Source organism: Carassius gibelio, chromosome B25, assembly GCF_023724105.1.
Source record: "Carassius gibelio isolate Cgi1373 ecotype wild population from Czech Republic chromosome B25, carGib1.2-hapl.c, whole genome shotgun sequence".
In the NCBI taxonomy this organism is placed as follows: Eukaryota; Metazoa; Chordata; class Actinopteri; order Cypriniformes; family Cyprinidae; genus Carassius; species Carassius gibelio.
This window is the reverse complement of record NC_068420.1, coordinates 16,159,444-16,186,389: the sequence shown is the minus strand read 5'-3', so window position 1 is coordinate 16,186,389 and position 26,946 is coordinate 16,159,444. Positions and strand designations below refer to the sequence as shown.

General features: G+C 36.8%; 1 protein-coding gene across 2 annotated transcripts in view; it reads right to left on the bottom strand.

Moving 5' to 3' along the window:
* Nucleotides 1-26,946, bottom strand: part of LOC128014561 (transmembrane protein 266) — a 60,212-nt gene that overhangs the window by 14,515 nt on the left and 18,751 nt on the right. The window contains exons 3-5 of one of the 2 annotated variants that reach the window (XM_052598220.1): nucleotides 25,505-25,693; nucleotides 3,388-3,542; nucleotides 1,133-1,206 (exon numbers count right to left, since the gene is read on the bottom strand). In XM_052598220.1, the coding sequence (XP_052454180.1) occupies nucleotides 1,133-1,206; nucleotides 3,388-3,542; nucleotides 25,505-25,693 (418 nt within the window). The remainder of the gene's footprint in view (nucleotides 1-1,132; nucleotides 1,207-3,387; nucleotides 3,543-25,504; nucleotides 25,694-26,946) is intronic. The other variant, XM_052598221.1, reaches the window with a different exon arrangement.

Genomic DNA, 26,946 nt, shown 5'->3' with positions numbered 1-26,946 from the left:
ATCAGATTTCTTCAGTAAATGCTTCAGCGCATTGCATTCTGGGAAATCATCCACACACACACACACAAATAACAGAGTGCGTTTCGTGAAAGGGAGGCAAGAGAGAAGCCTTGGGCAAAAAAAAAAAAAAAAACATTTTCAGCGCCCCACGAACAGCAAACATAAATAATGAGCTTGCGGGGAAAATGTGTACGTAGGGTAATTCAAAATCTAAGTGATATCGAGATGTGCCAGCAACAGAATTCACCTCCATTTGGTGGCGAAATAACCTCCGCAAAACCCATTTCCAAGCCGAATCATTTTTTCCCTTTCATCTCGTCTCAGAACGCAGCTCATACTTTATCAGTGACCTGCAATATGTATTCATAAACTCCCAAGCGGCGCGAGATCTCATGGAAACACTCGAAGGAGACGCTGTTTTAGTGACTGCTGACTCAGGTGGCACAAGCTAGTCTTTTTTATCGCTTTCTATCACTACTTCGCTCTCTAAAACATGTGGTGCTGAAACCTTCCCGTCTCTTGAGCCTTTATCGACGAGCCAAACGCAAGCTGAAGGAAATAAATGCAAGTCTGCTTTAAAAGAGCCAGATACAAATGCAACTGGATCTGAAGAAATGGGAATCAATAGAAGTCAGCAGCACGTGTCAGGACACACACAAGCACACACACTTTGAAAGTACAGTAACAGCACAACGTGAAACTGCTTTTTTCTTGGGTTCAATTAAGACAACCCTACAGCATAAACATTCAGACGCGACCTTAAATCAAATTCTTCCAAACGTCCCGTAGTGGCACCATTCATTTGAAACCTACTCTATCGACAGTTGTAAAAGAGGCTATTTCTAGCAAGCCTGGTGGCTCTGTGTAAATAATGATTGGTATATAATGATTGGTAAATAATGCCTGTGACCTTTAAACACGCACTTTTAACACTGAGACGTTGCTCATTTATAGCTTTGTTATCTTTCATTTGAATACTGACAATAGTCTTAGATGTTTCTCTAAAATGTACATCTCAGATAACTTTGTTTTGGAAGACTGATGGGAAATGTTTAATGAGAAATGTATTCGAGCAAAAATAGAAAGCAAAAAAAGAAAAGGAAAGCAGGATACTTCAGTGATTCACACTCACCTCGGTGAAGAACACGGACAGGATGACCAGGCTGATCCAGTGGATGATACATGCGAACTGGAACGCATTATTAACTGTGGACACAATTCAAAGAGGTTTTGCTTTTACTTCATGTAAATCTGATTATAATACGGCCAAATGTAAAGCGCTGTAGATTCTCAAAACATGCACAACTCAAAGGTCTGGGGTAAAGATTTGAAAGAAATTAATACTTTTGTTTAGCAATGATGCATTAATGTGTTTGTTCATTAAATAATATTTATATTTAAAACTTTATAAACTACAGAAACACATCGATTCGCTACAGGAGGCTTTATTCACCCCACGGAGCCGTGAGGCACTTTTTATTATGGATGGATGCACTTTATTGGACTTGTTTGGGACTGTTGAAAAATAACATCAACTGCCATTATAAAGCTTGGAAGAGCCATGACATTATTAAATATAAATCAGATTGTATTCGCCTGAAAGAATAAAGTCATATCACTTTATTCTTTCCCCTTTAAATGGATGAAAAGTAGAGACAGTAAAAACAAACTTTTTTTTTATTCCAAATAAATCAGCATATTAGAATGATTTCTGAAGATCATGTGACACTGAAGACTGGAGTAATGATGCTGAAAATTCAGCTTTGATCACAGGAATAAATTATATTTGAAAATATACTTAAATATAAAAACAAATATTTTAAATTATAATATTATTTCACTTTTTTTATTTATTATTATTTGAATCAAATGAATGCAGCCTTGGTTTAGCATGAGATACTTGTATTCAAACTTTTGAATTATACTGTATTTAGTGTTGAGAAGTTTAATTCTTTTTAGTGAATTGGTTCATTTGAATGAATATACCAAAACAATTCACTTCATTTTACTACTGTTTTAGAAGTCTCTGTGTGCCATTTTACCACTCATTTTTGTAAAATATTTATAAAATGTTATTGTTCACCATAAAAAAGTGTTCAAAATTCTAATTGTAGGGCAGAACTTTATTTTGTACATCACATATACCATTTTTTTTTCATTAGAATAACTGGCACAATCATCCACGATAAGATCAGGAACATATTAAAAAAGTGAAAAAGCTAAACTTTAATTTAATTTTGGCTTTTGTAACGGCAAGGTAATACTATATTTTAGATTTTCACTTTGCAAATCAGCTAAAATAAATCATTATTATGATCTTTTAAACAGACTAAAACACATAGAAACTTTCACCAAAACAGAACATTTCACATATTACTGATGTATATTTACTGTAGATAACATTTAAAACCTCACATAATAGTCATCTATTTGATTAGGCGTCACATAAAAATCCTTGAAATACATTAAAATGGATTTCCTCAGAATTATTCCCATATGAAACTCCTCCTTACAAGAACTTTTCAAGAGGGAAGCCAAATTTCCTACTATGTGTGCAGCATCAGGACAGAGGGCTGCTCGATCTCATTATGGCAGCCGCCTGAGCTGAAAGCATTAGGCATTTGTGATATGATATTCCACCCATCCGCGTTCTGCATCTATCTATTTATCCGCTCTATTACAGTGCAAGAGATCTACTGCATTCAGTTATCACCCCCTCTCTCGCTCGCTCTCTCCACACGCCGCAAATCTCCGGGCCCATATGTCTTAGTTTGCTCTGTTCACTGATCTGTCCATCAGTCCATTCATCTCCCTCAATCCCTCCTTCCATTAATCTCACCGGCCGGTCGCTGTCCTGCACTCCTCCACTGCTCCCATCCGCCTCTCCCCCCTCCATCTGTCTATCAGGACTGTGTAAAGGCTAGAGAAGACATTGAGATATAGGCTGACTTAGGCCTCTGTCATCTCTCACATTTCTCTCTTTAGTGTGCACTCATCTGCACACAGAGCAGTGATTTTCCGCCGTTGTGTGATTGAGGGTCTCCGCTCAGATTTACAATAGGCTCTTATGAGAATAGCAGCAAATAGCAGCTACGCAAATGTCACTCACAATGTGTTTATTGAGAATAATCTCTACAGAAAAGATTGGGAATCAGAAACATACAATCTTAGTTCATTGAGTTCAAAACAAATGTCTCCTATGGGCCATTTATTTCCAGTCAATCAAAAAGCAGAATGGCTCTTATAAGTGTAGTACAGTGTAGTGGAAATCTGAATCTTTTATGCAGTGAGTGGCACTGTCTGATATGTCAGAGCATGTGTAACAACAACAATATAATAAATCCCAGATTGACTTCTAAAGGGATCTGAAGCCCTTCTAATACTCACATTGTAGGAGCTTAGTATCAATGAGCAGTTCCACAGTCAGTAAGAGCACCACCAAGATGACACAGGCCACCAGGAAACAGTTGAAGCCGGCGCTCAGCAAACACACCTGCCACAGCGCTGCTCTCCTCCCGCAGCACGGCTTCAGCCAGTTAGACCTGCAGATCCAACACAGTGACAGATACAGAAAGAGAGAGAAAAGTAACTATTTCTGAACTACAAAACCACAAACACAAGAAAACTGAACTGTACTTTCACACATATGGCCAACAACACAGGCGAAATAGAGGCTTACTTCACTTCAGTATCTACTTGTACATACAAGTTTACTTCTGCTTTTGTATACAAGTTTACTTCTGCTTTTGTATACAAGTTTACTTTATTTTGTAAAAGTAAAATTAAACTAATGTACAAAGGTAAACTTGTATATAAAGTTTAACATACATACAACTTGTGTACGTTTATTTGTACACAAAAGTTCGCCAAGTTACTTTTAGATTGAAATTTACTTCTATTTCTGTGTAAGTATTAGTTTACTTGTAAAAGTAAACTTTCATGAACAAATAGAAGCAAACTTGTATATAAAAGTAAACATTAATATACATAAAATTTGCTTCTGTTTGTACATAAAACTGCTTGTCAAGTTTACTTTTACATACAAGTTTACTTCTATTTCTACTTCTAAGTACAAGTTTACTTTGTTTTACATACAAGTTTACTTCTATTTCTACTTCTAAGTACAAGTTTACTTTGTTTTACATACAAGTTTACTTCTATTTCTACTTCTAAGAACAAGTTTACTTTGTTTTACATACAAGTTTACTTCTATTTCTACTTCTAAGTACAAGTTTACTTTGTTTTACATACAAGTTTACTTCTGTTTCTACTTCTAAGTACAAGTTTACTTTGTTTTAAATACAAGTTTACTTCTATTCCTACTTCTAAGTACAATTTTACTTTGTTTTACATACAAGTTTACTTCTATTTCTACTTCTAAGTACAAGTTTACTTTGTTTTACATACAAGTTAACTTCTATTTCTACTACTAAGTAAAAGTTTACTTTGTTTTACATACAAGTTTGCTTATATTTGTTCATAAGAGTTTACTTGTACACATTAATACACGTTTACATTTACATATAAGATCACTTCTATTTCTGCTAGTACATACAATTTTATTTACACATACAAGCATACATTCTCCTTTACATACAAGTTTATTCTTACTTGTAAAAGTAAAAACAAACTTATGTATGAACAAAGTACTTGTACAGTATATAAAGGTAAACTTTTGTACATACCAGTTTGCTTCTGTTTGTACAGAAAAGTTTACTTGTCAAGTTTACCTTTACTTACAAGTTAACTTCTATTTCTACTAGTGTACTTTTAGTTTTGTTGCTTCTATTTGTTCATGAAAGTTTACATCTACACATTCATACAAGCTCATTTTTACATACAAGTTTGCTTCTGCTCTACTAGTTTACATCTACTTTGGCAATCAAGTTAACTTCTATATACAAGATAACATGTACTGTTCTTCAAAATTATGCTTTTCATAACTACAAACCCTAAACCTGTGAAATGAGAGATTTATTTTGTATTATCATGAGATATTCTTAGGTTTTTAAGCATCTGTCAGTTTGTTCTTTACATATAGCTACTGCATGACTTCATATGGACTACTTTAATGGCTCCTTCATGGCCTTCATTTTTGGAGCTCATAATCCCCAGGTCCCACTCACTTTCATTTTATGTAAAGGAACTGCCAAAAATTCACTTGATTAGTTGCAATTGCTTATAGTCCTCAGTTTAATTGTGTTTTTCAAATTTTGTTAGGCAGTAAACCTTTCAGTGGATGCTCTTGTGAGTGTGACTCACTTTGATTAATCACATTTTCTCACTCTCTGTCTCCGTCTCTGTCTTCCTCAATCCTCTAAAAGCAGATTAATTGAATTGCCCAGTTGAGGGGTCTTATTCCCTCTTGCTTTTTCTGTGCTCCTCTCACTCTTCCTTCCTGACTCTCATATCATCTAATGCTATTCCACTGCCATGGGCTGATCTCAGACCTGGGGACATGACCTCTGACGTGGACTCATAAATTGATAATTAAAAACAACATCAATGTGCTCTTTCCGTTCTTTAAGAAAGCACACCGCACCGACATGTAGCACAGTACGCTTCAGACGTCCCAAGTTCACAAAAACTCGTTCTTTTTTATTGTAGATCATTAAACCATTACTCTGCCTCAGAAGTCTGTCCGAAATCAGTTTCATGAGGTGCCTTTGTGCAAAAACGCTGCCTGTAAAGTCATTGCCTCATTCGGCAGCGAGGCAGCAAGTCTAAGTCGTTGTTTTTCGGTGTCTTCTTTGCTGTTACTGTGTTTTGGAAATTCTGTACAGAAGATGTGTATTAGCGCCCCCTACCATATGACAATGAAAACATTCTTGGAGCACAAGTAGGCTATAGCTCAAATAAATTTAAATGAATACTTAAATGTCATTATATATAAATTTTTGAGAAGTACATAAAGCACATTACAAAAAAAGTAGACTGAAAGTATACTTTCCTAGTTTTTATTTTATAAGAAGTATACTAATAGCACACTTGAATAAACTTATTTTTCGAAAGGGACTTTATCACTGTTAATCCCGGAATCCAGAAAAACGTTACAAATCCGCGCTATTCTGGCACCATGTATGCTCTCTTTTATCTCTTTTTTTTTTCTAACTGAAGTGTTCGAACTCAAGCATTTGCGCACTTTTTTCCAGACTGAGCTCCAAGACCGTGCTGTGCGTCCCGGGCTCCTTCTCTTGGGAGCGGATTCTGATCTTGGCAGCATGGGTAAGACTGATCAGTGTGGCCAGACTGACCTCATCCTGTGGCTCTCTGAGTTGCATCCATAGACACACACAAACACACGTACAAACACATACACACACACCATCTGGAGAGTACAGACTCCACTTATTAGACGCAGCCAAAAAGATGATTGCTTAACAGCATGTCCGCGCCTTCATTTGATCAGATGGACTATATATGCACGCTTTAGGCTTCGCCCTCGTGCGGTTCGAGCAGGAAGGGCAGATCAAACATGGAATCTGTGTGCTTGGCTGAACACTGTTGTCTAATAATACCACCTTCGCAATCCATCATTTTATGCCCTCCTAAAAAGTCCCCTGATGGCTCGACAACACTGAGTTCTGATCAGCACATACTGCATTTCATTTTAATTTGATTCAAATCTTATTTCATGTTGACATTTCAGTTCATATTGTGCAGGTCGACCCTTTGCCCAAACATACATTACACTATTTTACAATACTACATGCAAGTATACTGTAATTAAGTACAATAACAATGACATTGATTAAAGATTTGTACGTTTTCTCATATAAAGTGGTCAAACTCATCACTGCTTATGGCCAACCTCTTCAGAAGTTTCTATGCAGTTACTAAATTGTTAAAAGTGGTTGCTAGGGTGTTGCTAAGGTACACTAGAATGTTGATAGGGAATTTATAGGATATTCAGAGTGGCTGCAAAAGCTAGGCAAATTCTAAGGTTTTCCAGTGGATGTGATTTACAAAAGAGGAACTTCACAAGAAAATGACTAGTTGCTATTGTGTTCTGGATGGTTGCCAAGGTGTTGCTGAGGGGATGCTAGTTTGTTTCTGGGTTGTTGCTAGAGTGTTCAGGGAGGTATGGGCAAGTTGTATGGTGTTCTGATTGGTTGCTAAGAGGCTTGGTGTGTTTGGGAGTGGCTAAGGTGTTTTGAGTGTTTACCAGGGCGTAGCTACATGCTTGCTAGGTTGTTTAAATGTATGTTCTGTCATGTAACAGTTTCCTTCCTTATCCTTAGCAACTCACAAATGAGGAATATCAAAAGCAATTTGTTGGTCGCTTAGGCATTGTTGGATGTTCTGTATGGATGTTAAGGTGTTGCTATTTGGCTGCTATGGTGTTCGGGATGGCTGCCAAGGTGTTTCACAAAGTGGCTGCTAAAGGAGTTCTGGATAGTTGGCAAGGCGTTAGTAAGTGATGCTTAGGTGCTTTTGGTGGTTGCCTGGGCATTGCTAGGCAATTTCTAATGTTTTCTTGGTGGTCACTAAAGTACTGTAGCCTGGTGAAGACTGAGACTGATTTGCCACACTTATCGCATTTTGTTGTCAGCATGCTCCCATCTACTGTATTGTAAAAAAATTATTTGAATGTTTAGATACCAAATATTGAATCAAAAATGTTATTTTCAGCTGGTCTTGATCAGCGACCAATTGTTTGGAACATTTTCTAGACACTAGGGGGTTGAACGAAGTCGACATTTATGTGGTGAAATCTAGTAGATGTCAACTCACCGATGACAACATTAATGAAAAAATAAGCCTGAAACGGTGATTAACTTACCTATAAAATATGCTGTGGCAATCAAAATCGCAATTTGAGACATTGCGATTTGCTAATCGCAAAAACCTGCGATGTGGATTGATATTACTCTGTTCCAGAGCATATCCTTGACTGTCAGCCTTTAGTGGCAGTCTTACTACCTCTAGAGTGAGGGCACCTCTGTTCTCCCCTATCAGCTCTGCTCTAGCCAACTGTGTAAATGCCCACCATTAAAAACAAACAAAAAACAAGCAGAAAGCAGGAGAGAGACAGAGTGGGATTATGTCGTCTACAGGGTCAGATCAATAGTTAGTCAAATTAAAACTAAAGAAAAACACAAGAGCTGCGTCACAATGCATATAAAGAGCAACCTTATTGCATGTTTGCTATTTCCAATTCAGAAGACCGCACCCATCTCCTGTGTCTCTGAATGCTTCTCATACTCACCCCTCTCTTCCCCATGCGGTGCGAATCCCGCGTCACGGACGAGCCACTCTTGCCACACTCACGCAGCCTGTTTCGTAACGCTTGGCTACATTTGCGCGTGGCCCTGCACCGCAAATATCCACACACATGCGCAACCTGCGTCGATTCGCCGATTCGTTTTCACACAATTGAAAATTGAATGGATTTCAGGGTTATAATGGGAATTGTATTGGTTTTAATGTAAACTATTGTAATAATAAAAACTCCATAGTCATCGGGAAGAAGGAGGAGGGAACCGGCGAACAATCAACTGAAGACTTTAATGACAAAAATAAACACAAAACAGCGCAACAGACCCTCACGGCTGACTGTTGCGCACAAATAAAAACCAAAGCATAAAATAAAAGCCCAAGCCTGTTCGTTGCTCCAGTTTTATATCCTTCCATCTCCTCTGTGGGACTCGAGACCGGTGGTGGGTCGCAGGTGTCGCTCGTTCCCACATCCCTCGGCCCGCCCCACTCGTCACAACTATAATGGTGTCTATTTGATGGATTCTATTGGTGGGATGTAATATGGCAGATGGCAACCAATAGAACAACAGTAATTCCTATTGGAATAATGCCAAAAAGAAAAAGGAATTTTGTTAAGGTTTAATGGAAACTAAGAATTTCTGCTTTTTTTTCCAGCAGGGTAATGACACTCATACTGTGCTGCACTTTATTGACAATATTGAGCTGAAGCTTGACTTTGCAAATTTAAAATCGCGAATCAAATCGCACTGTCAAAGAAAAATCGCAATTAGATATTTTCCCCATATCGCACAGCCCTACAATATGCTGTTTAAAACATGCATTCACCTGTTCACTTTTGAGAATCCAGATGGTATAATCACACATCTTGTGGAGCACTTTCAGTATGTGCCTTTATTTGCCATTTTAACTGTTTGGAAACAGAGCGTAAATGTGGATTTCACAGATTTCTGATCCTGTTGCGCCCTCTATATGACAAGTGAACAGTTGACATCAAACTTAAAGTGTCATGGCAGAGCATTAAAGTTGACTTTTCAACTAGTCTGTGCTCCCCTACTAGAAACTACCTATGAAAAAGATTACATCCATATTTGACACTGGTACCCCTGTAAGGGAAGTGTGGACCCCAGAATGGGAACTGCTGTTCTAGGTCGATGTTTACAAGTCAAAAAAATGCACCCCATTTCTTTATCATATTCTGACCTCTAGATAAGTCCTGGGTTCCTCCTTCAGTGTAAGTGTATGTCTTTCTTGAGCTTAGATGGATGTCCCTCCAAAATCTAATTCAACAATCTAACAAACCCAGTGACAGGAGAGTGATTATTTGGGATTTACAGGTAATAAATAATGAGGACTATGTACATATGAAGGTCTTTCTGCTTCCAGAATTGAGCAGTAAAACACAGCACTCTTACTGATTTATCGAGGGGTGAGGGAGGTTAACGCTAACACCAACACCAACACTCATAAGGTGTGTCTCTGTGGAAGAAAGTGTGCCGCAGAGCAGAGTGGGCACCAAAAGGATATCTTGTATTTCCACATATTTAGGATGTGACACTTTAAAATGGGGGTGCATTTGACATAGCATGCTACCATACTACCTATACTTGGAGTTGGGGGGGGGGGGGTAGTACACTATGGCTGGAATAATAGGTGCATTTGAAATCGCATACTCAGTTGTTAGTACATTTGATGAGTTACAAACCTCGTGACTGTATAGTACATTAGGACCTAAGCTGGTCATTCAGATACTTTTTGTCTACTGTTTTATGAGTACTATGAATTCAGACATACATTTCTTTTCATGCACTGTTTCCCACCAACTATATTTTAGGGAAGTAGGCATATTTAGATGCAGGGGCTGTATCCCTAAATGCTTGAGTTGACCTTCTATTTCTAAAAGCGATTAGTATCCTTATGCTTTCCATCTGAACATTTGTATCATTGTGCAGTGAAATAAAGTATGGTTGTTGCAGTTCTGGCTGTAGCTGCATTAGTATGGAAGGACAGTATAAAAAAAACATGGGGTGATTGCTGGAGGTTGTTATTTTGTGCTGAGCGAGCAGCAGCTAGTCAAACACAAACCCCAACCCGTGACCTGTATTAGAGTAATGGATGAACGAGTTTTGAGGTGGGAAAGTTCAACACAAACTTCAGCACAAAATGCTGCTGTGTAAGAAGGACACTGGCTGTCTCCAGTTCCAGAGTGGAGCTATAGAGGGTGAATGGATCTCTTTCACCTTCCCTCAACCGAATCCTGCTGAGGTTACAGAGGAGCCTGATCCTGGGTCATATGAGAACGGGACATGCCTTTACTGGCTCAGACCACAGTCTGTCAAACTAGAGGTGAGGGCTAAGCATTCGGGAACATGTAGGCAAGTCAATGACAGAAATCACACAAAAGAAAATTAAGCAGTAAAATTAAGTAATAGGTTTTACTAGGATAATATCATTTTTGTAAAGGTTTTGAAGTCCACAGGTTTCCGTGGATTAAATGATAGAGGCTGTAGTATTTTTATGGCAAAATGGTGGCCAGAAATAAAAGATTTAGTGGACATTTGAATTAAATGCTTGGTCAATATTAAATAAGAATTTGATCCTCCTGTAAGTGTAACAACAAGAATTGCCATGCCTTTGGCGCCCTTTGTGATAATATGTAATGTACATAAATGTTTCATGTTAATGTTTATTTTGTATTAAATTATGTATTTTAGCAGTGTTATTCAATGAAAACACACAATAATTTTTATTAACCAATCATTATTGCCTCATTGTTTTTATATAATGCATTTTAAGTCAGGGAAACTAAAATATTAAGACAGATGCATTGGTGGTGGTGAAATTATTACTGAGATTAAACACATTATTAACATCAACAGCCAAAAAAGTTTCACAGGATTATTAACGCAAGTTACCTGAAAGTTATACATAGGCTTCATCTAGGGCTTTTTGTCTTTTGCTGATGTTTTTTCCCGGGCAAGGTGTGAGCGGTCGCAGAATGTGGGAATGGTGCATCATGTGTGCTTAGACTACGGCCAACAGTAGGGCTGTCCTCGACTAAGGATTTTTCTGGTAGACTAGTCGTCATTCATTTTAAGCATTAAACCATTTAAATAATTATAATGAGCCTTTAATTGCCTACATAGCCTAATAAGCACTCAAGCATATGCATAAAGCCTGCCACAGCGCACCGGTAAAAGTAATGATTCTGAATTTGTCAGCGAAAAACAGTAAGGAGGCTGCATTAACATTTTAATTATTAGATTAACTAGAGCTTTCTTTGTTTTTGGCTGAAGACATGAAGTAGTGATGTGCCTGTATGCATGTTTCATATGGATTACATAATCAGAGAATACTTGTTTTCCATTTGAATTGATTCATTTGAATGTAGACATTTCACTCACTATACAGTATACTTTTAATGTCTGTAAGGCAAAGATATACACAGAGTTTTGTGCTCAAGTTCACGGAGACCGAGACGGCAGAAAGTGCATCCTGTTTGCTTTCATTATTTCACAAAAGCGCAATGTTTTGTTGAAATTTTGAGTGATGAATCACTCTTATCTGTATAAACAAATGAGTATTTTAGGAGTAAGTGAGCGCACCGGCGTCTCCATCTGTCTTGCAGTGAGTGCTACACTCGCTCCTACACTCCACACAGACACTTGAAGAACACACTTTTCTCTAGGTTAACAATAGTTTGAGTGGCCATGTAAAGTTGCTAATACTTACATATTTCAGACGATAAGCCATATTTTGAGTTCGATGAATGATTGGCGAGGATATGGATGTTTTGCATTACCACATAGACTAGCCGTTAATGATCTGTCCATCACGGACTGCCGTGACTTCGTCTGTGGAATTTTTTCTGCAACTAAGCGACTAATACAATTTTGGTCAACCAAGCATCCTCTAGTCAGCTAACAATTAGTCGACTATTAGGGGGCAGCCTTAGTTCACAGTAAAATGCATTTTTTATGAGGACACATATTGAACATTTTAAAAAATTAAATACTTTTTCAAAGGTATTTAATTATTTTAACAAATTAATTAATTCCAAAATATGTTTTTGTGGGAGTTGCACCACATGGCATGCCATTTCAATTGAATTAATAAATATGTCATGTGGCGTAATCATAACGTAAAACGTAATAACATAAGACATAAAACGGCATTTTATAACTTGAACTAGTCATGTCATAAGAAAATTACAACTTATCTGATACATAAAAGGGATGGTTCACCCAACAATGAAACTTTTATCTGCATTTTGGTTGCATAACATCACTTTTATTTGCTGGGGGGGGGGGGGGGGTCCTTATTCAAATGTTAATGAGGAGTTTTGCTCAAATCTGGGAGTCTGATATTTGTGCCAAAATACTTACATTTTCTTTGACTGTCATCTTGACATGTCTTGATTAGAGATTTAAAGAAGACAAATGACTTCAAATATTCAAACACCAAACGATAATGTAGACACATACATTCCCAAACATGAAATGCTAATTTGCACTTTAGCTAACCCTGCGTGGATACATCGTACCTTGGAAGAAGCGGGGAGGAAACGCATGTGCTGGAGAGTAGACAGGTTTATAGAGACATCAGTATCAGCACTACGTGAGACGCAGGAGAGACAGATTGAACCGCAGGAAACAGCCGACTGGAGAGGGCTGAATTATACCATGAAACTGATCGATCCTGAACTGGAGAAATGTGCTGTCATACATGCCTCTCGGTCAAAAACTGATTCTCTCGCTGCCGCTCTTGCTCCAGGAGAAAAATGAACAGGAAAGAAAACTTTGAGGCTTTATTCTAAACACTAGAGGTGCCTTGCTGTCTACATACTGACGTTGCTGTCCTAACCAAAACAGAACTTAAAAACGACTGAATTGAAATGTTCTTCACAGGCAACAGTCATTTGTGAAGCTTCTCATATCACATGCAAGAGAGTGTCAAGGTTGATTATAAGAGTTGGTCATAAGCAGTGTTGCCAAGTCTACGGTTTTTCTGCGGTATTGGGCTACTTTAGCTGTTGTCGTGGGTTGTTTTTCATGTCCGTGGGTTGAAGCGACCCCAATAACGTGATATTTAAACCCTGCAATCAAAATTTTATGCAATTTTTACCGGGGGACCCCTCCAAACGCAATTTGGGCTAGTTTTGAGAAGCAATTGGGTGGGCTTTGTGAAAACCTGGCAACCCTGTTAATTAGCATGTTACATGATATTCTAAAAAGTACAAAAAGAAATGCAAAATGTTGGGTGATTAGTGCAGTTTTATTAGATGGTGCTACTTTTATCAATACATTTTCTTATTAAATAAAAAAAGAGAGCAGGGACGCACAGCATATATTTTTTAATTGTCTGTCAATAATGAATATTTACTTCTATTATCATTTTCCCGATTTGTATAACAAATTTAATAACACTGTTAAATGTAATCTTTAGCAAATCTCAAAACAAAAAATATTTATGAAATATCCATCTTGAAATGAATAATTTCAAAATAAAATATAAAACGTGATATAAAATTTTTAAATGACATTTTTTCAATATTTACAAATATTTATTGGTTGCTGACTATAAATAAATAAAAAAGTATTTTTCAAAATTCTAATATAATTTTTTTATACAGTTTAAATATTTTAATATACCTATTATTAATCAGCTATACAACTGAAATACTATAGTACAGAATTATTAAAGAATAATTGAAACTTATTTTAATATATTCATCAGTTAACAGCTATAAAATAAAAATTATAATATCAGTCTCTTCCAAAATATATATAATTGTTTTTTCCCTCAGTTCCTTTCATTATTTAATGTGAACATTTTCACAGAAATTGTTGTAAATAATGCATTTATGAATTACCTTTGTGATGGATACATAATCCAGCCTTAGAATTAAGCCAAATAATGTATAAATAGGAAGCATAAATTGACTGACATAATATACTGTATGAATTTTAAGAGGATTTTTTTTTTTTTTAATTAATACTGTAAACGTCACATGCATTTTATATTATGTTTTATATTTAGCTTGAATCCAGAAAGGGTCCGTATGTAGACTCATTAAGTAAAATGACCAATGACTTACAAAGCACTGACAAAAACACAAGGAAGGCAGCAGATGGAGTGGCCAAACATATGTTCACATGGACACGTACACCACGGCTCCACTAGAAGCTTAACAGCCAGCCAGTCTCTGGCACCGAGAGGTTGAGGAGGCATCAAGTCGGTCTCTGAGGAAATCACTTTCAGAAAAAGCAATCAAGGAGCACAAAGCTGTACCACAAGCACCTTCAAGCCTCCACATAAATCACCCTCACTTGCGGTAGCATTAACGGCATCACGTTACCAGCCTCAGTAAACTTCAGCGAGGGTCTTGGCTTTAAGAGAACAACTAAAGGGCAAACAAAAACAAAGAACGAAGCCGCAAATCTTCACCAGAACCGATCAGTGTTTTGACAGATCTCTCAATTGCATGTCACTCTCAGAAACCCCATCACATTAGTAATCCAACCCTGTTGATTCTAGAAATCATTATTGGCATGAGCCGGTGAAAAATAGATCTGAGTCTGCCTGCAATGGCTTGATCTAAGCCATTATGTGACTTGATAGGCATCATTTTAAAAAAGCAAACTTACAGCCGTCACTAAATAAATAAATAAATATAGGGAATGACATAATAATCACACAGCATACGCACATTAGATATTTCCAAGAGCAATAACCACAATCTATTAAGAGCAGCCAATGCTTTTTAACCTGCTCTTTGGGGTCTGATATGGTTATATGGTTTCATCATACAGCACAGCTGATTCACATTCGCTGCTGCAGAAACGGAAAGAAAATGATAAACTAGGAAAAAAAAATGGGATGGAAGCCTGTTTCAGCATCAGAGGGAAAAAAACTAAAATAAAGTGCTTACTGTGACTTCATTTTTCTGAATTGTGTCCATTTTTCATAATTGTAACTACATCTAAGAATTGGGACTTGGGCTTATTTATCACATTTGAGACATTTCTTGTAATTCTGCTGTTATATCTCAGAATATGTCTGTTTCACAAGTGCAATATCTTAGAACTGTCATTTTTTTCAACTTTAAATCTCAAAATTGTGACTTGTATTTGTCACGGTTTTGGTAAGGGAGGAACTCAAGTGCAGACAGGGAATCACAAAACAAGGGGTTTATTCACAAAAAGGGGAAAACAAAACCCACGAGGGGGAAAACAGGACTAGGGCAGATACAGCAAATACTAAATAGACTGACTAGACGAGATAAACAAACACTCAAGACAGAAGAACACTAACTATAAACAAACACTCACGGTATACAAAGACTTCTTCAGGGATGACAATACGTGGAACAGTTTGAGGAAACAATCACATCAGAGGTACAGGTACAAATCACAATCACAGGTGAGGAACAATGAACCGACAAAAGACAGAGCACACTAGGGGATCTAAATAGGGGAACTAATCAAGAGACAACAGGTGGCACAGATAAGGCAATCACAACAAGACAAGGATAACAAGGGGGGCGGGGCAAGGGAACGAGACAACACAAGCACATGGCCCAAAGACAAGGCCATGTGCTTGTACACAAAACACGGGTCTGCCATGATCCTGCCTCAAGACTAGGAAAAATCAAGGACACAAGGGCAGAATCATGACAGTATTTGTGTTTTTTATTGTAAGGATGTGACTTTGGATCTTACAACTGTGACTAGAGCTTACAAATTAGACTTAATTTCTTGCAACTGTTTTATATTTTAGAACAAGACTTGAAATCTTACAAGGATGCCTTCATTTCTTATAGTTGTAGCTTTATATCTCAGAAAATGACTTAAAGGGATAGTTCACCCAGAGATGAAAATTACCCCATGATTTATTCAGCCCCCATTCACTGCCATCATAAAGTTTGGAAGAGCTGGGACATTTTAAATTAAATCTCAGATTGTATTCGTCTGAAAGAACCAAGTCATATACACCTAAGATGGCTGGAGGATGAGTAAATCAATCAAACAATTGCAACTTAATTTCTTGCAACTGTGACTTTAAAAATTAGAATATGACTTTAGATCTCACAATTGTGCTTTTATTTCTTATAGTTGTAGTTTTATATCTCAGAATATGACTATATCCCAAGATTCTAACTTTAAATATCACAATTACGACTACATTTTTTTTTTTTTGTAATTGTGGCTTTATATCTTAAAATGTAACTGTATCTCATGATTCTCGCAATTAATTTTATGTAATTGTGTACCTATTTTTAAAGGGTAACTAAACCCCTGGTCAGAGCCTGACTCCACCCACTGGCAATATTGAAAAATGCTGAAAAGTGGGTAGATCACAGCGGAGATAGAGGGGACGAGCCGAGGGCGGTGCTGAGCGAGAGCGGCATGAACCTGAGACCTGCAGTGACGGATTGATTGACAGCTGCTGTCAGAGATGCTAAAATGGAGAGTGACTGTAGTGACGCAAGTAGCTTTGCAACAGAGCGATCATTTGAAGTCTAGGACTTTTCTCCCCCACCTTCACCTGAAGTGGAGGATGTCGAGGTGTCTGTTCAAATCAATTCGAGCTGCTGGCTAAAACTGCGGTCTTAAATCCCGCACCGCGTCACTTTTCAGTGTGAGCTGTGTGGAGAACAGGCGGCAAGGAAGTCGACCAGAAGTTGAAGTCGGCCGCGTGCCGCCATCTTGTAGCAGAACTTCACTTGCGTTAGCATTCCCATTGACTCCCATTCATTTTGGCGTCACTTTGACAGCGAATAACTTTACATCTGAGGCTTTTAAAGACTCCGTTTGTCCATTATTTATTTCTAAAGATACACGACAATGTATAAAGGGCTCCATTACCTTCTATGTTACATTATGGCCCCGTATAAACAGTTTTTGTAAAAATAGGCTAACGATTGCGTCATAACCACGCGACTCTCTGTCGCATTACCATACAGACAGGACGAGAAGCTCGCAGGCAATTAACTTAATATGGCGTACTGGCGTTACATTTTAAAATACTATACAAAATAATTAAGAATACTTACTCCTGCTCACTCACGACAAATAACTCCCCGCTCAAGCTCGCCGTCTCTGCAAGATTAACGATGGCAGTTTGCACGCACAGCTACTAGAAGATTTACATCTGTCAGACAGGTTGCTGACGTCGTCAAGCTTCGTTTGAGTCTGCACGTCAGAAACGGAAGTGCTAAAAAACGCTAAAAATGGGCTTCACTTGTCTCAATTGTCTCTAATTTTAAAGTCTGCTGGAAAACTATGCAGTCCAGCAGTGCTGTCGCAACCAGCAACACACCTCCGTACCATCCTGACCACTGTACTAAATACAGATAAATCTACGCTAACTTGAAGCTATCCTAACTGATGCAATACTATGCTACTAACTAACTGTGCTTCTAACAATACTAATGTTACACTAACAACTATGCTAATTAACTACATAGGCAACACAAAATAATCTAAATAACTATATAATTACTATGCTAAATAGATTCTATAATAGTCTATCCTGGTCGTTTTCACGCTCGCAATTCCAACTCCTGCCTCACTACAGTGATTTTGACGGAACAAGATGGTTTTATACTGCCACGAGCGTGGTAATTCGTACCAAGGGGCGTGGTGAGCTGGAAACTGCTTATGTCACCTGCCACAGCTTACGTCACTCGCCACCGCAACATCCAATAGGAAAAATCAACTGCAGTAGCCCCCGTTCAACCTGAACCTGTTTTTACACCATATATTGTAGAATTAAAACACTTTATACTCAAATGTCAAAAAAGTTACTCGAAACAATGAACAGCACTAATAAAGCCCCATTCCTATAGATCATTAACTAAAAAAAGTTGGTTTAGGGTTAAGTTACTCTTTAAATGCAACTTAAAGGAACAGTACACTTTTTTTTTTTTTAAATAGGCTAATTTTCCAACTCTCATAGAGTTAAACAATTGAGTTTTACCATTTTTTAATCCATTCAGCTGATCTCTAGGTCTGGCGGAAACACTTTTAGCTTAGCTTCGCATTTATCATTGAATCTGATTAGACCGTTAGCTTTTCACTCAAAAATGACCAAAGAGTTTCAATATATTTTCAGATTGTTTTCTGGCACATGCTTCAACCATGGTACAGCAGCAAAGTTCCTTGATTATTAAGCTGGAATGAGAGTATAGTTCCTAGCCATTTCGGCCTAGGAAATTGCAACTTTATGATAACCTCCTCGGAGAAAGACACAAGGGTCCCGCCCTCTCCTCCGGGGCAAGGACCGCAGCGTGGGCTTCCGAAACCCCGAGAGTTGGCGCTGGATCTGGTGGTTAGGGAAGAAGATAGGGACTTGTACATCTCCCCTCCACCAGATTAATATAAGAAACCCACAAGCACAGCACAGCCACGAGCATGAGCCTATTTTCAAAAAAAAGTGGCAAGTTCCTTTAATATTTCATAATGGCGACTATATCTCATAATGCAATTTTATTTCTCAGAAGTGTGCCATTATCTATAATTGAGATAAACCAAGAGCTGGAAGGTAAAAGCCTTAGATAACTCATCAAAACAACCTCTTTTTTGCCATCATATGCCACATAAAGTATTTAATGAGTAAATGTATAGTAAAATACAAACATATTTTTATCAAAATAAAAATATGCCATGATTACTTTGTGATTGCTAATGTGTTTTAGAGTGTTTTGGTATAAAGTATAAATTCTGCATATGTATAATTTATACCCATAATACAAATGTCAAGGGAGAAGTTAGACATTGAAAGCTGAATATTTATGGTTACGGGTGTGCTAATTCCTGTCCTTAAGTATGAGTAAAAGCAAATAAATCCTCAACTCTTAGTACAGCTCCAAACTCCAAGGTCCCTCAGTCTGCAAGGTTGGCAAACTACCCCAAATAATGATAAAATGCCCAATAAAGAAGCCTCAAATTAATAATAATGCATAATAATTCTTTCTGAGCTGTCTTTTGAGAATTGTCTGCTTTTATTTGCAGGTTCTGGGTCAAAAGCAAATAGGACAGACTGATTTCCAGTGACCGCTGTGAATGTCAAAAGTTGCATGCTGATCTAAGACATGTTTCTCTTACATTAGCTGCTTTTAAATGTAATAGCGGCTGGTCACAGATCAGCAGGAAAGAGCATGCTCCACTGACAATGTCAGACAAAGAGCAAGCTAGCAAAAGCTAAAAACAATTGTCACAGCCAGCAGACAAACCTCAGCACTTCAGGAAAGGTACAGAGAAGATAAAATACAAAAACAACAACAAAGCTAAGCATAAAATATCTGCTGAATCTCTGAGAAGCTCTTTATTTGAACAGCACACCATTAATCTCATAAAAGTTATGAGGACATCACACTTCAGTGCTGAATTCTTTTATCTGAATATTATTTCAGTCTTTAAATTGCAGCTTAAGATCTTAAAAAATTGATTATATTAAAAATAATAATATGGCATTTTACAGGTAAAATATATAATGCATTAATTACAAAATTAAGAGTCAAGGGGCAAAATCTAAAAGTATAAACATTACAATATTTTTTTTTCTTTTTCATTAATTTTTAAAAAAGTCAGAAGGTTTAAGGTTAATTGACTGGATTTTATTGTGGGTCAACAAAAAGTAAAGAATACAACAAATGTCATATACAAAAAGTTAGCAAATCATGCGTTTTTATATATTTTTTTGCATTACTGTAGCAAAAACAAATCCCTAAATACTCAAGGAAGCAATACATTTTTTTAAAATAAATAAATACGTTAAATTAATCACAGTTAATCACATAGTTTATAAACAAATTCGATTTTGTAATGTGTTGGTAGGGTGCCCATATTTTTTAGTTTATGAACTAGATTTGTAAATTTTTGTAATCAAATCAAATAGGGACGTAACGATTAATTGCGAACTGGCTGAAAATTGATTCAAATATATGACGATTTAAATCGGTTTAGATGCTAACAAATCGCGATTCAGTTAGGGGTAGGAATTTATATGAATGTATGTCTGAGAGGAACTTACTGTCTTTAGATGGTATTTTTTATTTTCATCTTGCCATAACTGCAGTGCTGCTTTGTTTACAAGAAAACCAGGAAAACACTTTAAGCGCCACCTGCTGGCAGGGAGTAAATCTGCGTCTCCTTCAACTCGTCTGCTGTTTCTGTTTAATGAAGATATTTTTTATGTATAGTTTCACAGAACTGAAGTCAAATCTTTCTGTTTTTGCTTCAGATTTCGAATTTATACAATCTAATTTATATTAAAAGCTGCTCATGTTGCATGTATGCAGCATGTTTGTTTGGATCATGATTAAAATATAGTTGTTGCCTCTAATTTTAAATGTAAAGAGCATAGACAAAGCCTTATTTTGTTTATATGAATAGATTTATTTTATTTTTCCCACTTATTAATTTGATTTGGGGCTTTAAAATTTAAGTTTAGTTTTGTTATTTACATTTACATTATACAAAAATTGTGTTATTTACAATAGCAGACACTTTTATCCAAAGGGACTTACAATTAGGACAATAGAAGCAATCAAAACCAACAAAAGAGCAATAATATGCATATTAGTATATTATTATAGTGTTATATTTCAATTTTGCAAAGAAACATGCAGCATTTTGTCCAAGCAATAATAAAGGGATTATTTTATTTTTTATTATCATCCATTTTTTCTCAGTCAACTATCTTTATCGTTATGAAAAACATAGAAGAAAGTATGATTATTTTGGGCAGCCCACATGCACACCACCCCTCTGTTCCGGTCAGGAAGTACTAGTGCCAGCACATGCTAATACATTGGATGTCTTGCCCCTGCACTGAGACTGCCAGCTCTGCAAATGCCCCTGAAAGACACAACTACAACCATCCATGAGTGTGCTAGACTATATGATCGCTTTCACTTCTGCTGTGGTGTTTGTTAAGATCTAAGAGTCTGTCATGTAGATCAACACAAGGTGTGAGACGTTCAAGGGTCAGTTTGAGTTTAATTATAAAATGAATACTTTTATTTGGCAGGAATGCATTGAATTGATCAAAAGTGTCAGTAAAGACATTTCTGATGTCACAAAATATTTCTATTTCAAATAAATGTTCATTTAAGCATTGATAATAATAATAAAAAAAACAGCTTGAACAGCAAATCAGCATATTAGAATGATTTCTGAAGGATCATGTGGAATAAATCACATTTTAACATATATTCAAACAGAAAACAGTTTTTTATATATACTTTGCAATATTACTGTTTTTACTGTATTTGTGCTCAAACAAATGCAGCCATTAAAACTTGCTCTGTTTTAAAGCCTGCCCATAAAATTCAAGCCATTTTATATCTTTTTCAATAAGCCAATTAGTCAAAATGTTTGTGCTTTAACTATGAAGAGATGCACATATCTGCATTAAATGTCTTATTTTACCTTCAAACACAATCCAATCAAATAGTACTCAAGGATCTCAAGGACCATATCTACATATATAATATGTAAAATATTTCTTTCTCTAAACAGAAAACTAGAAATAAAGAAATAATGAATATTACTTTGAAACTGCAAAAGCAGTAATGTAAGCCATGCATTATTTAAACACTAATACTGTTTTGCGTTCACTAAAGTTTCGGGATAATAAATGAGCTGTCGTTGTGGCATGTTTCTATTCTTAGCTTAGTTCAAATAAGGCTTAAACTGACATCAAACCATGCAAATATATCCTGTCTGTCATTAAGTACATGCTTCAGATGTGAGTCACACCAGAAACACGACCTGTGACGTGACTGTGCTCTCGCTTTCTCTACTGACAGTTACGAGAGACGCAAACAACGCTGTTTACATGCTGGCGGGGTGAAACCTGATTGAGCTCTCTATGTAGAAATAGTTTTGTAGATAATATAACTCAGCAAATCTGATGAAAAGTATCCTTGACAGAAAGCATGTCCTAACAGAAAATATACTTGACAATAATCCCAGAAAGTGCAAAGTTTTCTTGTTTCATTGGCTGCTGTTAGGTTAAGTCACAGTACATTGTTTTTAAAAAATGTCAACAAACCAATTAAAATAAAACAAATGGCATAAAGATTTGTCTGTAGGTTACATATTTGGATTATGAAAATTGTATACTAATTGGTCGCGCATTGCATTATGAAGCGCAAGGTTGTGGGTTCGATTCCCTGGGAACACATGATATGTAAAAATTAATAGCCTGAATAAGTAAGTCGCTTTGGATAAATTTGTATGTAAACTTTGATAAAACGCTAAACTGCTGCACAGTGTGATACAATCACAGCCAATCACAACATATTTCATTTTGGACTAATAAGCTATGAAACCAAAAGACAGCTGTACTTGTAAGTGATAACTTTTAACACTTAAAATGTACAAAAAAAAATTACGTTAACAAAACTTGGTGTGTAGTTTGCATATTTGGATTTTGAAGAATTAGTACCAAGTGAATGTTTATGAAAAACACAGAAAAACACACGCAACCTCTTCATGCTTTCAGGGTGCTTTCACGCTAACACTTTTGGGGCGTACACAGGTTCGATTGACGTCAGAGCTGGGTTCGTTTGGACGATGTGAACGCTGTCTTCTGAACTCGGGTGCGCAGCGATGAACCGTACCCAAGTCCGCTTAAAAACGGTGGTCTGGGGTACGGTTCATGCGAACTCTGGTACGGTTCGCAGCTGATGTTAAAGCAAACATATCAAATCACAGAAGTGAACCGCTAATAATTTGTGTTTGTGTGTGTTTCACTCACTTTCCTGAGAAGTGTGACTGATGCGCTGCAAACAGAGAGCTGTATATCTCATTTCTGTTCACCTTCAGTGTTCTTCCGATCATTTGCAGTACATTCGTAAGACAGACGCAAGTGCCGTCATGTAACGAAGCTTTGTAAACAAAACGTACGTTTCAAAAACGTAAATATATAAAAGTGCAGAGAGCAATGTAATGCGTTTGCCAACTTCTCCTGTGGCGTCATAATTAAGCTATGGGGTAAACAGTTGCTGGCTTGATGATGCAAATGAACCACGGTTCAGACCCAAATAACATAATATGAACGCAGTCCAGTGGGGGCAGGGGGAGGGGGGAGCATCGAACTCGGGTTCGGACCAGGCAAGAGAACCAAGTGTGAAAACACCCTTAAATTGTCACTGAGCTGGGCTGTTATCATAGCAAAGGACAGTTATGTGTCAGCTGACGAAGCGAATCATGAGAGACAGAACGCTCTGTGCTGGCATCTCAGAAACACACTCACGCAATCACACACTCGAGAGTTTGTATTGACCATCTGTCTCACACACACACACAGGCGTGGCTTGTGGACAGTGTGACGGCTGCCATAGTTAAGCTTATGGTGTTTGTCAACTTTCCCTGCATGTAGCAGAGCATTGCACAGTGACCGTCCACGGTGAGTCACGCTACCCAGACGGGACGGCAGCGTCGACTGCCAAAAACTCAGTCAGCACCATAGAGGTCTGAGTGCTCCACACTCCCAGCATGCAGTGCGGCTGCCAGATGATTTTTAAAGCCACATTTGCACACTACCCACTGGGGAACACAAATACACCCACTGAAAGCTGGCATTTAAAAATATGGTGAGAAGTAGTCGAGAATCTAACCTCCTGTGGTAAACATCCGGCATTTGAAAACAAATGGGAGATGCAGATTTGAAAATTAAACTGACACATTATGACACTGGTCTTTGCATTTATTATGTCAACAAAAAAAAATGGATGAACTGTGATTGGTCCCTTTAAATGTTGTTCAAGCTGCAAAGCAGTCCAGACTTTGTGTCGATAAACATAAGTCCGACTCTGTGAGACTGGACTTACACAAGCAGAAAAAAATGTTGATCTGAAAATCTAAAAAATGATGCAACAGGATGATATGGATCACAAAGGCATGCTAGTCAAAATAAAAAAAATGCTACGAATGACAGAAATTCATCCATTTATTGGAAAACGTAACGGTTTTGAAAGCTAAAACGTATTCAGTCAAAACTATTTAAGGATTTCTGTCTCAGGATAGTGTAATTGTGCAGTAACACTCAAAAATGATTTATTTGTCTGTCTCTCGGTTTGAGTTTCCATTTGAAATCTTAAAAATCAATATAAATATCAAGCCAAAAATATTTCTCAGTGCTTTTTAAGGTTTCTTTTTAACTGCAATACGCAAACCAAGCTGAACTATATAGTTGTGCATTACTAATCATTTTAGCATACCAACATATTATAAACAAATTCCTTTAAAGTACTACTTTATGTCAGATGATTGCGATCTTGGCTATTTTAGATACTGTTAGTATTGTTTATAAGACATGACGGCGCTTATTTTTACCTCACCCTGCCAAGCATTAAATGAATTCCAGAAATTCCAGTTAAAAGTCAGTATCGTTGATGTAAGTGAGAGTATGCTGTTCTTCCTGATTTTTTGGATATCTGAATATTTCTTTCCCAGCCTGGCGTATGTTTCGACAGAATCCCTTATCCGATGATAACTGAAAGTGGCACTGTGACAAGAGCGCTAACAAAGAGAGACTGTCAAAAAGTTATATTAGAGTAGCACAGAACTAAGAAGGGGTTGTAAATTTGATCAGTTTGATCAAATTGGATTAAAAGTTGATTAATTTTAGATTACAATTTTGAATTATGCCTCTACATTTAATATTATCATGTTTTTCAAATAGTTAGGACCTTATTAAAAATAGTTTATAGTGACACATTAATATTTATAATAGTTATAATAATTGAATTAAAAAAACAATAACTAAATTTGGGGACATTCCATAATATGGGTGCACTGAAAAGAAGAACAAAAAAACTAAATTTGGAAATTAAATTAAATTAACATATTAAATTTAATTTAATTTAAAGTTTCAATGTTTTTTAATAATTAATTAAATATATTTGCATTATTTATTTATTTATGGGTGCACTGAAAAACTTTGGTGATAATTTACTAAGTAGTAAAATAAAATAATAATAATAATAAATAAAGAGCAAACAGCGAAACAAAATAATACATATATATATATATATAGATTTTTTTTAAAGTATAAAATCTGAAAATCGCGAATTTTACGTTTAGATTTTTTCTGTCTGTGTTCAAAAGGAAAAATACTGTTCACAAAGAGTCTAAATGTCTATATTCACTTGTAAACAACTCTATTTTAGGATTTGGGGTAGTTGCATAGCACTAAAATCCATGGGAAGTCCCCAATTACGCAATCTCGTAATCGTGTGTTTGTGTGGTATCACCGGTGTGTAGCTTCTTACCCATCTTGGTTGTCGTCTTCGTCCAGATTGGAAAGTAGCTGGGATCCGGCCAGCGAGAGGTCCAGGGCAGCCAGAGGAAGGTCCCTGTAGGTGAAGCTGACCAGCTGCACTGGAGCCATGCACTGGCCTTCATCCTCCACCTGCTGGGAGATCACCTCCAGGTCCGGCGCTGCCGCCTGCTGAGGGGGCCTGGGGACACACGGGACACACTACTCTATTGTCTCCTTACTTGAACTGTCCACAAAGACATTACATACTGAACCACTGAGTAAATGAAACCATCTACCTGTATCACAGATGGGAAGTCAACATGAAGTGAAATCTGACACACTGAACTTTAACATGTTTCTTGTCTTACTGTGAATAATATATCAGTACATCCATTAATACCCTCTAACCACCTTCAGAAACCAACTAGATCCAACTTAACAATTTCCAATCAGTGCACTGGGAAGTTCATTAGGATTGTTCATGTAACACAGGCAGCTGACTTCCGGCAAACTACTTCATTCATATGAACCATTCATATGAATTGATTCACTAAAATGACTCACTGATTTATTTGAGGCATTGAGTAAAAAGTCATTCAAGGGATTTTGAAATATTCAGTTAAGCGTAATTGTTTGCACTGGAAAGTTTTAATGAAACATTTCATTCGGACGGTTCATGTAAATCAAGCATTTAATGTTTCTGGACCGCTTCATTCACATGAACCATCCAAAAGAACTGATTCACTAAAATGAGTCACTGATTCATTTGAGGCACATTGTTTGTTTTGGGAATTTAGACTATTGTGAACATGTAAAGCAGCAGTTTACTTGTCAAACTGCTTCATTCATAACATAAGATGCGCCTGAAAGAAAGAAGTCACGCATTAAAATGACTCACTGATTCATTTGACACACTGTGTAGAAGTTATGTGAGAATTTATGATAGCAAAAATATTAGTTTTCAATGTTAAGTATAACGATTTAGTGAATCAGTCCATTCAGATTTGTTATGTTAATCAAGCATTTTAGCATTTAGCGAACTGCTTTATTCTCGTGGATTTTTTGAAAGAACCGATTCACCAAATGATTCACTGATTTATTTCATGCCATGTGTAGAAGTCCTGAATTTTTGGTAGCAAAATATTTAATTAAACACATTTGCTTGCACTGGTAAGTTAGACTCCATTTGGTGAAGTTTCATGTAAACCAAACAATTTGTTTAAAATAACTACTTAATTAACATGGACCAGCTAATAGAAGTGATTCACTAAAATGAGTCACTGATTCACTTGAGGACTTGTGTAGAGATTTTTGCAGTTTAGGAAGTGAAATATTAAGTTAAGTGCAGTTTACTTTGGGAAGGTAGATTGATTTTAATCAGTCAATCAAACTGTTCAGTACACGGTTCAGGTAAATCAAGCATTTTACTTTTTTAAACTGACCGATTTACAT